This window comes from Gadus macrocephalus, chromosome 7 (assembly GCF_031168955.1).
Source record: "Gadus macrocephalus chromosome 7, ASM3116895v1".
Classification (NCBI taxonomy): Eukaryota; Metazoa; Chordata; class Actinopteri; order Gadiformes; family Gadidae; genus Gadus; species Gadus macrocephalus.
The window spans coordinates 26930808-26943696 of NC_082388.1; the positions used below are offsets into that span (position 1 = coordinate 26930808).

The 12889-nt window shown below is 50.4% G+C and overlaps 1 protein-coding gene across 3 annotated transcripts; it reads right to left on the minus strand.

Moving 5' to 3' along the window:
• Positions 1–1185: 1185 nt before the first annotated feature.
• Positions 1186–12723, minus strand: LOC132461061 (roundabout homolog 1-like). 3 transcript variants are annotated; one of them, XM_060056124.1, is made up of 12 exons: positions 12531–12723; positions 10110–10136; positions 9255–9294; positions 8706–8860; positions 7524–7829; positions 6693–6791; positions 5896–6022; positions 5040–5330; positions 4219–4706; positions 3646–3780; positions 2887–3066; positions 1186–1645 (listed from the first exon to the last, which is right to left on the minus strand). In XM_060056124.1, exons 1-12 carry the CDS (start codon positions 12709–12711, stop codon positions 1446–1448), a joined length of 2229 nt encoding a protein of 742 aa, XP_059912107.1. In that variant the 5' UTR covers positions 12712–12723; the 3' UTR covers positions 1186–1445. The 3 variants fall into 3 exon arrangements, with proteins under 3 accessions (XP_059912107.1, XP_059912105.1, XP_059912108.1); XM_060056122.1 differs by having other exon boundaries at positions 1186–1648; XM_060056125.1 differs by lacking the exon at positions 10110–10136 and having other exon boundaries at positions 1186–1648.
• Positions 12724–12889: the final 166 nt, after the last annotated feature.

Below are 12889 nucleotides of genomic sequence, written 5' to 3' on the forward strand. Positions count from 1 at the left end.
GAAGTGATTCATGCAAATGTTCAGTTGACACAGTTACACACACACACACACACACACACACACACACACACACACACACACACACACACACACACACACACACACACACACACACACACACACACACACACACACACACACACACACACACACACACACACACCACTCAAATTTGCACACAGATCAAATTTACATCCAAAGACACCCAACCCTTTCCCCTTATCGAAACAACTGATGTAGAGATAATAAGACAGTGGTTTCCATCTCAGTGGAGACGGAAGGACCATTAAAAGGCATTCAACGAAATGAAATGATTGTGCTTGTATTACCCATAATGCAACAGGACACGATAACACCAGGAGCAGAACGACAGTTCTTTAGAATCAGTACTTTAGAAAATTAAATATGAAGCCACACTCAAACGTTGTAAACAATTTACACAATGGGTGGTGGTCATGAACGAATATTTATTACCGTAAAATAACAGTACATATTTTTCCATATACTACTCACAACACCCATTAATTATACACGTCATTCATCGTGACCATCGAGGGAACCGCCGTACGAGTGGGTGGAAACCGATCCGTCGATCAACAACCCCACAATAAATAGTGCTCAACTTCAGGAGTCCATCGACTCCGGAACAAGATGGCTGAGTCCCCGCCCCCCCCCCCCCCTCCCTTCCCGGTCCCCTTAAAAGAGATGTCACGTTGCTTTGAAATCATAAGTCATGTGCAGTATTGTTCCGCTGCTCCTCCCCTGTAGTAAGGAACACATTCCTCCATCTGTTGTGCAATTGCAGGCCGGCTCTGGTCAACCTTGGTGAACCCCCCCCCCGCCGCGGCACTGTGGAGATAAAACATGACCTCGTGTTAATACTCTTCGAGCAGACATCATGGAGATAAAACATCGCACAGCATGTCGTGAAACAATTATATCCACCTCCGCAATTAACAATTCCGACAACGATGATGTCATTTTGAGCATCAGTATGGAATATAGAACAAGTGATGAAAATAAACGTATCACATGTTAACTCGTTAGTCAATGTGTTAGTTTCTCCTCGTGTTCATAGTTAATGAATCCCTTCTAATGTAAGTGTAAAGCTTGGAAGGCATCAGCATTCCGTTAATGTTCTCGTACTAACCATCAGTCCCCCATCAGATGTAGACATACCCCCGTCCCTAGCCCGTCCCCTGCTTGTTTAACTGTTTCCATCACGTCCGTCTCTCCTAGCCTAGCTCAGCTCTCAGTAGCGACCCGGCCCTCCTCTCTGAGTGTGTCCCTGCGTGTCGGCTCACGGCCCTGCCTTCATAAAACACACTCAGTGCGTGTGGAGCATCAGGCTGAAGGTGTTCCGGAGCACGCTACTGGCAGCTGCGTCTCCACCATACATCACGGCGGCGTACGGTGACACTCGCTGGAGGAGCGCGTGAACCCACCTACGCCTCCTCCTCCTCCTCCTCCTCCTCCTCATCCTCCTCTTCCTCCAGAGGGGTCTGGAAGGCCTCCAGCTCCGCAGGAACCTCTGCGTCGGCCGTCCTTGACGCCCCGGCGCAGAGGACGACGTCTGGGCCCCCAGGAGGCGGGATGGATGGGAGCGACGGGCCGTTGGAGAGCTGGGAGAGGGGCTCCGCGGAACCTGCTGGAGACGGAGCGTGCGGGTTGGCTGTTGTCTCGGCCAATCATTAAGCCTGCACTGGGAGACCTGCTGCTGCAGCTGCTCAGGCTTCACGGATCAATCGTTTAATCTGGTCGACTTCAGCCCAGAGATGTACCCAGTGCAGGTTTTAATCGAATGCTCGAACATGAGTTGGTTATAGTTTCAGAAAAGCCTTCAGATCCGCTGCGTACGGTTGGTGGTTAGCGGGTTACTGTCATGTCTGTTTCTGCAGCTCGGCGGTGATTGTAATGCATTGCTCACGTTGTGACGTCTGACATTGTTGACGATGATTTCATCAACTAAACGAGGAATGGATTAACACACAGATGATATCCAGGCGGACGGATAGTATTTTATATTCCCTCATTTTTAATTTCAGTCGTGTACCAGGCTTCTGTCTGCTGTACAAGAATCAAATGTATATTTAAACTATACTACACGATATAAGTCATGGTGTAGTGTAAGTATATTTAAACTATACTGCACTTCAGGAGTCATCATGTAGTATAAGTATATTTAAGCTTTACTACAACATATGAGTCATAGTGTAGTATAAGTATATTTATACTACACTATGATGAGTCATAGTAGACTATATAAGTCATGGTGTAGTGTAAGTATGTTTAAACTTATACTCCACTATATGAGTCATAGTGTAGTGTAAGTATATTTAAACTTATACTACACAATACTGTATGAGTCATAGTGTAGTAGAAGTATATTTAAACTTATACTCCACTATATGAGTCATAGTGTAGTATAAGTATATTTAAACTTATACTACACAATACTGTATGAGTCATAGTGTAGTATAAGTATATTTAAACATATACTACACAATACTGTATGAGTCATAGTGTAGTAGAAGTATATTATACTCCACAATATGAGTCATATTGTAGTATAAGTATGTTTAAACTCATGCTCCACTATATGAGTCATAGTGTAGTATTATACTCCACAATATGAGTCATATTGTAGTATAAGTATGTTTAAACTCATACTCCACTCTATGAGTCATAGTGTAGTATTATACTCCACTCTATGAGTCATAGTGTAGTATTATCCTCCACTCTATGAGTCATAGTGTAGTATTATCCTCCACTCTATGAGTCATAGTGTAGTATTATCCTCCACTCTATGAGTCATAGTGTAGTATTATACTCCACTCTATGAGTCATAGTGTAGTATTATCCTCCGCTCTATGAGTCTTTGTGTACCTGGCTGCTGTCGGCCCCGGCCGCCTCCTCTCTCCCCTGACGCCGGCGTCCTCTGGGCCCCTGAGCTGCCCCTGCGGCCCCTGGGCTCCCCGGAGCCCATCCGAGGCAGGGTGGCCCCCCGGGCCCTGCCCCCCCCCAGGGCCGCGGGCCCCGGGGGGTCTGGGGGCACGAGGCAGGAGTCTGGGGACAGAGAGGGGGACCTCTTTAGGGAGGTCTGCGTGGACGGTGCTGCGACCTCAAACCCTCCGCCTCCGCCTCCACCTCCGCCGCCAGAGCGTGTTGAAACACGTTTAATCAATTAGATTAAATTACATTTTATTGGTAAAGCCCCTGATCCCCATTACAGCCTCAAAGGGCTTAACAGGCCAAATATTTATGACTCCCCCCTGACCCAAGCCTCCACAAGGGCAAGAAAAAACTCCCTTAAATCAGAAAGGAAGAAGTCTCGAGAGTTAACGCATAGCAGGCGATCCCTCCTTCAACATATCAACATAAAATATGTTGATACCAACATAGAAACTCAACAGAAACTAAACCGAGACACACACGAGACCTGCTCGAGCAATCAACAGAGGGGACGCATAATCAATACCTCAGGGTAACGAACGGCGAGGAAATCACGAACACATGAAAACAAACCCAAACAAACACGGCGTGTTCGATCCCTCCGCGGTTTACCGGGCCGCGAGTTCAGCGGCCCGGCATCGATCGACGGGTTTGTGTTCCTGCGAGCGTCGACCACCCGACGCCCAAACTCACCGTCGTAGAACGCGGCCGCCGTCGGCGGGTAACCGTGGTGACCGGCGGCGGCTGGTTTGTGTTTGCGGGGTCGTCTGTGGGTCGCGGCGGCGCTCACGTTGCCGTCGGTAGATAACGGACTGACCGGCCGGCGGCCTGCGGGGAGAAGGTTCGCTCGGTGAAGGTCGACCGGGTCACACGTTTCAGATCCAACTCCAGGCGGCGGAGTCGGATCTCAGCGACGGTACGATAAGAGACGAGGATGAAATAACAACGCCCGCTTTTTGTTTTTGCCCTTAAAGAAAGTGTTACAGTCACGTCAATAATTTATCCTCGAGCTGGGAGGAGGTTCAGTGAGTCTGCTTCAAACGTGACCCTGAACCTCTGGAGTCTGAACCGCCCAGAAGAAGGATCGTGCGCTACGATACAACACCGGCTTTGTTTGCACATCTTGACGACACACAACGACGACCGCACCACGAGAACGTCAACCAGGAGCCCCAACACCGTCGACTCTATTCGCCCGACGCCACTCCAGACCACAGCCCACGCCCCGAGGCGAGCCCCCCCCCCCGACCCTGTGACACTCCTCACCTGTCTCCTCGGGGGGCCGCTGCAGACCTCCGGCGGGGGCCCCCAGCGACGGGTGGAGGTGCTCCAGGTCCGTGAACAGGGCCCCCTCCGACGTGCTGCCCACGCTGGAGCGGGCGGAGGACAGGTTGTCCTCGGAGGCCGACCCCCAGCTGTGGACCCCCGCCGACCCCGCGCCGCCGGCCCCTGGCGTCGGCGGCAGCCCCCGCAGCTGGATCCTGTGCGGGGAGCCGTGGTGCTGATGTTGGTGCGGCGTCGGAGACTCGCGGCGTTGCCGTGGGTGATGGTGATGATGATGGTGGAGGTGACCGCCGGACGGCTCAAAGTCAGCCTCTTCCTCCTCCTCCTCCTCCTCCTCCTCCTCATCAGCATCCTCTTCGTCAGGGTCTTCCTCTGCTGCCTGGGCCTCCAGGAGCAGGTGGGGGGGAGGGGGGGAGGGGGAGGAGGCGTAGGCGTGAGTCGGCATCAGGGTCTGGGGGGGAGGAGGGAGACTGGGGGGGGGGGAATCACAGAGGAGAGATTAACCTGGGCCCACCTTTCACAAATTAACAGCCTACTCTCTGCCGGCAAAGCTGCTTAATGAAGAGGGGGGAGGGAGGGAGGGAGGGTGGAGAGGGTGGAGAGGGAGGGAGGGAGGGAGGGAGGGAGGGAGGGAGGGAGGGAGGAGAGGGAGAGAGGGAGGGAGGGTGGAGAGGGAGGGAGGGAGGGAGGGTGGGAGGGAGGGAGGGAGGAGGAGGAGGCAGGGATGAGGGAGGGAGGCGGGGAAACCCCCATTGAGGATGAGAACGGGCTTGGGGGGGGGGGGGGCGTGGGGGCGTGGTTACCTGCGGTGCCTGGCAGAGGGCTCCTCCCGGCTGGGGGGCCCCTGAGCGATCTGCACCAGGACCCCCGTGGACGTCTGGGGGCCGTGGGAAGGTTCCCCAGCGAAGGACGAGGAAGACGTCCCTCTCACGGGCGGGGCGGGACAGCCGTCCTTCCTCTCCGCGGCCATCATCATCACCATCATCATCTTCTTCCTCCCCTCCTCCTCCTCCTCCTCCTGGTCCAGGGAGGGGTTGTCATGGTGACGGACCATCCTCTTGGGGACCGCCGGCCGCTGGGAGTCGAGATCCGTACTTTGGGACGAGACGAGGGACGCGGGTCAGAGGGGACACACCTCGGAGTGACGTCACGGCCCAACAAACCGAAGACTCTCAGTAAACGTCTGCATTTATAGAGCGCTTCTCTAACCAGTGGCCGCTCAAAGCGCTTTACAACACTGCCTCACATTCACCCATTCATGCAGTCATTCACACACTGACGGCGGAGTCAACCACGCAGGGTGACAGCCAGCTCATTAGGATCAGTCAGGGTGAGGCGCCTCGGCCACGGACACCTCGACACTCAGCGAGGAGGAGCCGGGGATCGAACCAGCAACCTCCAGGTTACCAGCCCACCCGCTCTACCTCCCACCGCCCTGCCGCGCTCCCACCCTGTGGGTATCGTCGTGAGACAGAGGTCTCCAGATGTGTCCTGATCCAGGTCACTGTAGCACTGCACGCAGTGCACGCAACCCCCCCCCCGCAGCTCAGACACACGACCCCCGTTCAAGCTAACGTTGACCTGGCCTCCTCTGCCCCTGACTCAGTGCCCCCGGCCCTGAGCCCCCCCCCCCCCCCACCGAGCGGCTGTGTGTCTCACCTCTTCCCCATGGGGAGGGAGTACTCGTCTGTCACCCAGTCCTGCGGGGCCGGGGGGGCCCAGCTCCCTGCACTCTGCTTGGGGACGTTGGTGGCGTTCCTGCTGCCCTTCTTGTGGTTTGGACTGACTGGGGGGGGGGGGGGACGACACACAGAGAGGGTCATTCATGGAGCATTCAGAACGGACACTTCAGGCGGGCAACACTTTAGTTGCTAACTCAACTACTGATGTTTACACACATCTTCGTACTAACATTTGGTACTCACACATCAACACATTGGGATTTCTGCATTTCTTCTTTGTAGTTTTGAGTTTGAATAGATCAATTCATTAATCAACACGCACCAAATATGTTGGCTCTTCCTTGTCCTTATATATGTTATGACGCATCACATATAGTTTCTCCCGCTGCCCAGTACATTCTGCTATGGCGTCTGGGGTTGATGAGGAACATGTCATCCCTCAACATGACATCATGTAGCATTCATAACGGACACTTAATTCACTTCAACACTTTTTTCAAAAAAATTCTGCTTACATTTTGTAAGCATTGATGGAATTTCTTCATTGATTTTTTGTAGTTTTTTAGTTTAATAGATCAATTAACTAATTAAAACGGTTCAAATATGTTTACTCCTTTGTGTCTCCTTATATATTTTAAGACACGTCACAAATAGTTTCTCCCGCTGTCAAGTCCTTTCTGCTCTACCGTCTGGGATTGATGAAGAGCATGATTGATGAAGAACACGTCATCCCTCAACATGACATGTGGGGTTGAGGAGGCGTGCAGCCCTTACCACTGACTCTTTCCACCAGGTGGTTGGAGATCTGACCTCTGACCTCATTATAAGGCATCGTGTTCTGGAGGATTCCGTCACCACCACAGCCGAAATTATCTGGAGACACAAATAAACCGACAGGAGAACATGACGAGAAACACGATTCAGTCATTAAACACTTGACATCACTCCCAGCCGCCCCGGATGTCATTTCAGATGCCCCTCTTATCGACCTGCTATCTTAAGAACCAATGAAAGCCTGCTATTACTATTAACTGTTTCACTTCCTGTCCGGGATTCATAGTTCAAGTGGTTTAGCTCGTTTCCACGGTGACTTCAGTGACTTCAGATCAATGAACTCGAGGATGGTGGGTTTTGGACGATAGATGCTTAGGAGTGAGGCTGCATACATTCGGGATCGAACCTGGTGCTTTTCAGGCGGTTGGGCAGCCATCTTAAACTACCACACTACGCACTTCTTGCCATTCCAGGAATGACCATATAAGGATTAAAAACAGAAACCACCAAACCTCAATTGCATTTAAGGCATTCAGCAGACTGTTTTGTCCAAAGCGATTGACAATAAGTACATTTGTCAGAAGAAAGAGAAACAATAATAAATCTCTGTCGGTACAGTAACGATGTTCATGGAACAAGTGCCAAGCACTAACAATCACAAGGTTAACCCATTCCTCGTACACAACAGAGATAGCTAGGGTAAGACAGTGCACAATGCTTGGTACTATCATTAAGTGCCAGGACGTACAACACACAATAAGTGTGTGAAAGGGTTCTGGGGGGGTGAACTCTGAACAGGTCTCGACCCCCACCCCCCCCTGGAGCACGCACCCTTGCTGCCGCGGCTCTGCTCCAGCAGGTGGTACTCGCGGGCGCCCAGCGGGGGCCGGGGGGCCGGCCGCCTCTGCAGGGCCGCCTGGAGGAGCTGGGTGGTGGCGTAGGGGACGGGCTCGTAGGTGGGGGCCCCCCCGCCGCCCGGCCCCAGGTAGCACAGGCCGGCGCCGTCGAAGGCGTCGCCGGGGCTGACGGCGCCGAGGTTGAGGTCGCTGTAGATGGCGTTGTCGGAGCCCAGCATGTCCTCCTGCCCGCCGCCGCCGCGGGGGTCCAGGTGGCTGCCGTAGTTGGCGATGCAGTCCGCTGATTGGCCGACGGAAGGGATTAGAGGAAGGATGGATGAGGGAGGCGGTTAGAGCGAGAGCAGACCGGATGGAACAGGGCTGAACGCGCTCGGGGAGCTAACGTCGGGGCCTTTGGAGTTTGGAGCTCTTTGTCTGGAGGACGCAACGATAAAGATGGTTGGTTTTTGAATGTAATACGACCGTGTCTACTTGGATATCGGTATTAAAAACAGGTTCCTGGAAACTGAAATGCTAGTACGTGCGCACTCACACACACACAAACACAAACACGACTATTCAGATCCGTTACACAAGGATATTACTTATTTATGCAGCGTATATTAAAAAGATCCTCACTTCTTATTTAGATTTACTTGTTGATAAAGCCCGGAATTAAGGTATTCGGTTGCCATCGGTAACTGCAGCTAGTTATCAATTATCAATGAATGTGCACATGACAATAAACTTGAAACTTGAGACTTGAAGTGAAGCAGTGAGGAGTGTGGACTTTCAAGTTTATTGATTTATTATAAATCCCCTTAAAAGCAAAACAAAGTCTGCACCAAAGTGTTACACAGCAGGAGATATTACCGAAATAAATAAAGATAAGACAGGGAAAGGGCACCATTAATTAAGCAGAATTCAGGGAAAGGGACCAAATTGTGGCTGAAACGTACTAACTGCCCTAACATTTAATAAACACTGCTATAAAATAAATCTCAGTTCCGAACCAGAAAAAGTCAGGTAAGTAAAACCCAGATAAAATCAAATAAAACAGATGGCCACTGGTATAAAACCCAGATAAAATGATCTAAATCAGATAACAGCCCAGCTCTGCGCTGTGAACGCGGTGTTGCGTTACCGCGGAACGCATCAGTGTTGCGTCAACACTGACCTGGCCGGCTGTAGGTGATCATGCCGCCGTCTCCGGTCCCGTCCGCATTGTTGCAGCAGTTGGCGCTGCGCTCCTTGTGACTGGCGCCGCCGTTGGGCCAGTTATCAGCCAGCCACAGCTGGTTCAGAGGGTCACCCATGTTGATGTGTCCAGGCCTGCGCCCACACACACCCACACCCACACACACACACACACACACACGCACACAGGCACACACGCACGCACACACACGCACGCACGCACGCACGCACGCACGCACGCACGCACGCACGCACGCACGCACACACACACACACACACACACACACACACACACACACACACACACACACACACACACACACACACACACACACACACAAACACACACACACAAGGATCAACAGGGGTTATCGTTATTCACTAAACGCGGTGAGTGCTCATATAATAGGCCTACAGTATCTCTCCCAGAAGCGCCGCTCTTTGGCGGAGGGTTTCCTCCGACGGTGGAGCAGCGCCCCCGTGTGGCGGAACCGTGTAATGGAATGTACCAGAAGAATGTCCGACTTACCTCCCAGCGCTGCACACCGTCTCCCCTCTCTGATAAGCCACTGTTAAAGAGAAGAAGAAGAATTGACAGTGACAAAATGTCAAGATCTTCAATAACTAATTAAGAAAATGCTACAAAGTATCCTGTTCGTCCACCCTCCATCCGAAATATCTACATTCATAAATAGCAGAGATTCATTGATTTACTTTGGATTATCATCAACGGTGTTTAAGGCTTTCCAAGGCTCATAAGGATGTGGTATGGCCCACCACTATCCTTCAGATCACTGCCGTGTTCCTCTGCAGTAATAACAGAGGTGTTCATCAGAGCCTTGCTCCTACGCCGTGAAACAAAGTGGCTCAGTGTTTCTAGTTAAAAAAACGTCATTCACTCTGACACCATCATTTAGGAGCACTCTGTACAGAGTCCGGCCTGCTAGACAAATGTAATGGAGGCATTAAATATTTAAAGTGGAGCAGAGAGCAGTGACAGTTATGTATGGGTTTTTCACTTGAACAATTCTTTCCCCACTGTAATATCCACTCGTCTGAATAATATAACATGTTTAAAGGACATGTAGGTGTGCCCAATTGGTTTCCTGTCGAGCCAACAGAAAACCCAGTGTTCCCTTATCTTGTCAATTTGTTCTACAACAAACCACAAAATAATTGATTCAAAATGTCCCTGATTGTAATTTGGTAGTTGATGAATTGGCCACAGCAATTTGAAGAGTGACTTAAATTAGTTTCTGTCTCTGACTCGAGGCTAAAACGAGAGAGAGCGCCTCTACAATCCATTAATTATTATAATAACACTGAAAATAATAACAAGGGACGGCCGTGGGCGTTCCGATTGGAGCAGAGCAGGGGTACACACCTGTGGGCGTGAAGGTAAACGAGGGAACTGGAAGAGAGGAGAACGAAAGACGTCGTTAGAGACCCCAATTAATTTAATGAATCACTTGTGCGGTGCTGCCCTGGGTCACCGCGCAGCACTCTTACTGAAGACGATTATTAGTTAGTGTTATTATAAGCAGATGCTCCTTTCAGAAGCGGCTTACAGCTCATTCAGACGCGTGTGGGTGAGCAGGTTGGAGTTAGGGGGCATCTCACAGCCCAAAGCTCCTGGGTTCGATCCCCAATGTCCACAATCTAACTGTAGGTTTTCTAGTGCCCTCCAACCCCTACCTGCTCCTTAAGGACCTGTCTCTGTACTGTCCAACCCCTACCTGCTCCTTAATGACCTGTCTCTGTACTGTCTAACCCCTACCTGCTCCTTAATGACCTGTCTCTGTACTGTCTAACCCCTACCTGCTCCTTAATGACATGTCTCTGTACTGTCTAACCCCTACCTGCTCCTTAATGACCTGTCTCTGTACTGTCCAACCCCTACCTGCTCCTTAATGTCCTGTCTCTGTACTGTCCAACCCCTACCTGCTCCTTAATGACCTGTCTCTGTACTGTCTAACCCCCACCTGCTCCTTAATGACCTGTCTCTGTACTGTCTAACCCCTACCTGGTCCTTAATGACCTGCCTCTGTACTGTCTAACCCCCACCTGCTCCTTAATGACCCGTCTCTACTGTCTAACCCCTACCTGCTCCTTAACGACCTGTCTCTGTACTGTCTAACTGTACGTCCACACCAGAAGCGACCAAAGCGAACAGAAATATTCACAGCGGAACTTTATGAGCGACCAAAGCGTCTTTGACGCTTTGGTCGCTCATAAAGTTCCGCTGTGAATATTTCTGTTCGCTTTGGTCGCTCAAGTCGCTCATGACGTACAATTCAATTCAACAATGCAAGCGAAGAGCGTCTACATTCCGATTGGCTCTCAGCGTTTTGCCGCTGAAACGCGTCATAGTAATTTGCATAAAGTTCAACAGTTGTCAACTTTTTTTGGACGCTCTGGTCGCTCAAGTTTTGCCGCTGGTAGCGTTGGTCGCTTTGGTCGCTTTGGTCGCTCTTGCCCATAGAAAGTGAATGACTTCCGGCGATTTGGTAGCTCAAATGTGGACGTACAGTTACCCCTACCTGTTCTTTAATGACCTGTCTCTGTACTGTCTAACCCCTACCTGCTCCTTAATGACCTGTCTCTGTACTGTCTAACCCCTACCTGTTCCTTAATGACCTGTCTCTGTACTGTCTAACCCCTACCTGCTCCTTAATGACCTGTCTCTCTACTGTCTAACCCCTACCTGTTCTTTAATGACCTGTCTCTGTACTGTCTAACCCCTACCTGTTCTTTAATGACCTGCCTCTGTACTGTCTAACCCCTACCTGTTCATTAATGACCTGCCTCTGTACTGTCTAACCCCTACCTATTCTTTAATGACCTGCCTCTGTACTGTCTAACCCCTACCTGCTCCTTAATGACCTGTCTCTGTACTGTCTAACCCCTACCTGCTCCTCAATGACCTGTCTCTGTACTGTCTAACCCCTACCTGCCCCTTAATGACCTGTCTCTGTACTGTCTAACCCCTACCTGCCCCTTAATGACCTGTCTCTGTACTGTCTAACCCCTACCTGCCCCTTAATGACCTGTCTCTGTACTGTCTAACCCCTACCTGCTCCTTAATGACCTGTCTCTGTACTGTCTAACCCCTACCTGCTCCTTAATGACCTGTCTCTGTACTGTCTAACCCCTACCTGCTCCTTAAAGACCTGTGTCTGTACTGTCTAACCCCTACCTGCTCCTTAATGGCCAACACAGAGGGCATTTCTCCGCTGAAGAACGTGAATATATCTTCTCTATGGAAGCACTGTCGTATTGTAATGGGAGGAGGCTATTACTACGATGTTATGAGGGAAATATTTCTTCAGCCCATTGAGTGGAGTTGACCTTCGGTTGGCCGACAGCGCTGAGGTAGAAGGAGGTGGGGGGGGAACATGAGGTGGTGACGGAGAGATCCAGCACATGATGTGTGCTCTTTCTAAATCAACTCTCTAAAGGTCAGCCTTCGAATGTCAGCCTGGAATAGGGTCTGGGGTCTGGGGTGTCTGGGTCCTAAATCACTATTTTGATTAGAGGAAAGTCACTTCTACAGATCATAGGATTAATATTAAATCCCAATATTACGGTTAAAATTAACCAGAATATTCGAAAATTGTCTTAATTCCACATATTTTCCACTCTTGTTATGTATTACATCCTCTATTTAAAAAAATAAAAATTATATATATTTTTTTGGTTTATAGTTCAATATGCAATCGTTTACGTAATTCCAAAGGTTTTACCCTTTTCCTTCTCTGGCTGTCTAACTGCCATAACCCTGCTGCTCTGATTGAGTGCTACGCACCCTTGCGGATGCCGGTGTAACTGCTGCTGAGGCCGCTCCTCTTCTTGCGGTGGCGGTAGAGCCACACGCTGAACACCATCAGGAACGCCCAGCAGGTGGCGCCGATGCCCGCGATAAAGGCCGGCTGCCTCAACACGTGGGAGAGCTCCGACAGCGCGCTTCTCTCCTCGAAGCTGTGCATCACTTGGCCGGTGGAGTCTAAGAACAAAGACGAAGAGAGGAGATAGGACAATAAAGGTTATATGAATGAACGCAGCGCTGCTATTATGACATCTGTTGGACCAAAAATAGAACATGACATGCCCATTGTTTGCGATTTTTTTTGTGATTAAACAAAATATATCGTATTTTATCAAAAG

Excerpts from the sequence above, each read along its gene's own strand:
- LOC132461061 (XM_060056122.1), bottom strand. The coding sequence starts at position 12,711 with ATGCACAGCTTCGAGGAGAGAAGCGCGCTGTCGGAGCTCTCCCACGTG. Across the intron at positions 8,861-9,254 it reads ACGGTGTGCAGCGCTGGGAG|GCCTGGACACATCAACATGG; the intron begins GTAAGTCGGACA and ends GTGTGGGCGCAG. Across the intron at positions 3,781-4,218 it reads GCGGCCCCCCGAGGAGACAG|GCCGCCGGCCGGTCAGTCCG; the intron begins GTGAGGAGTGTC and ends TTCTCCCCGCAG.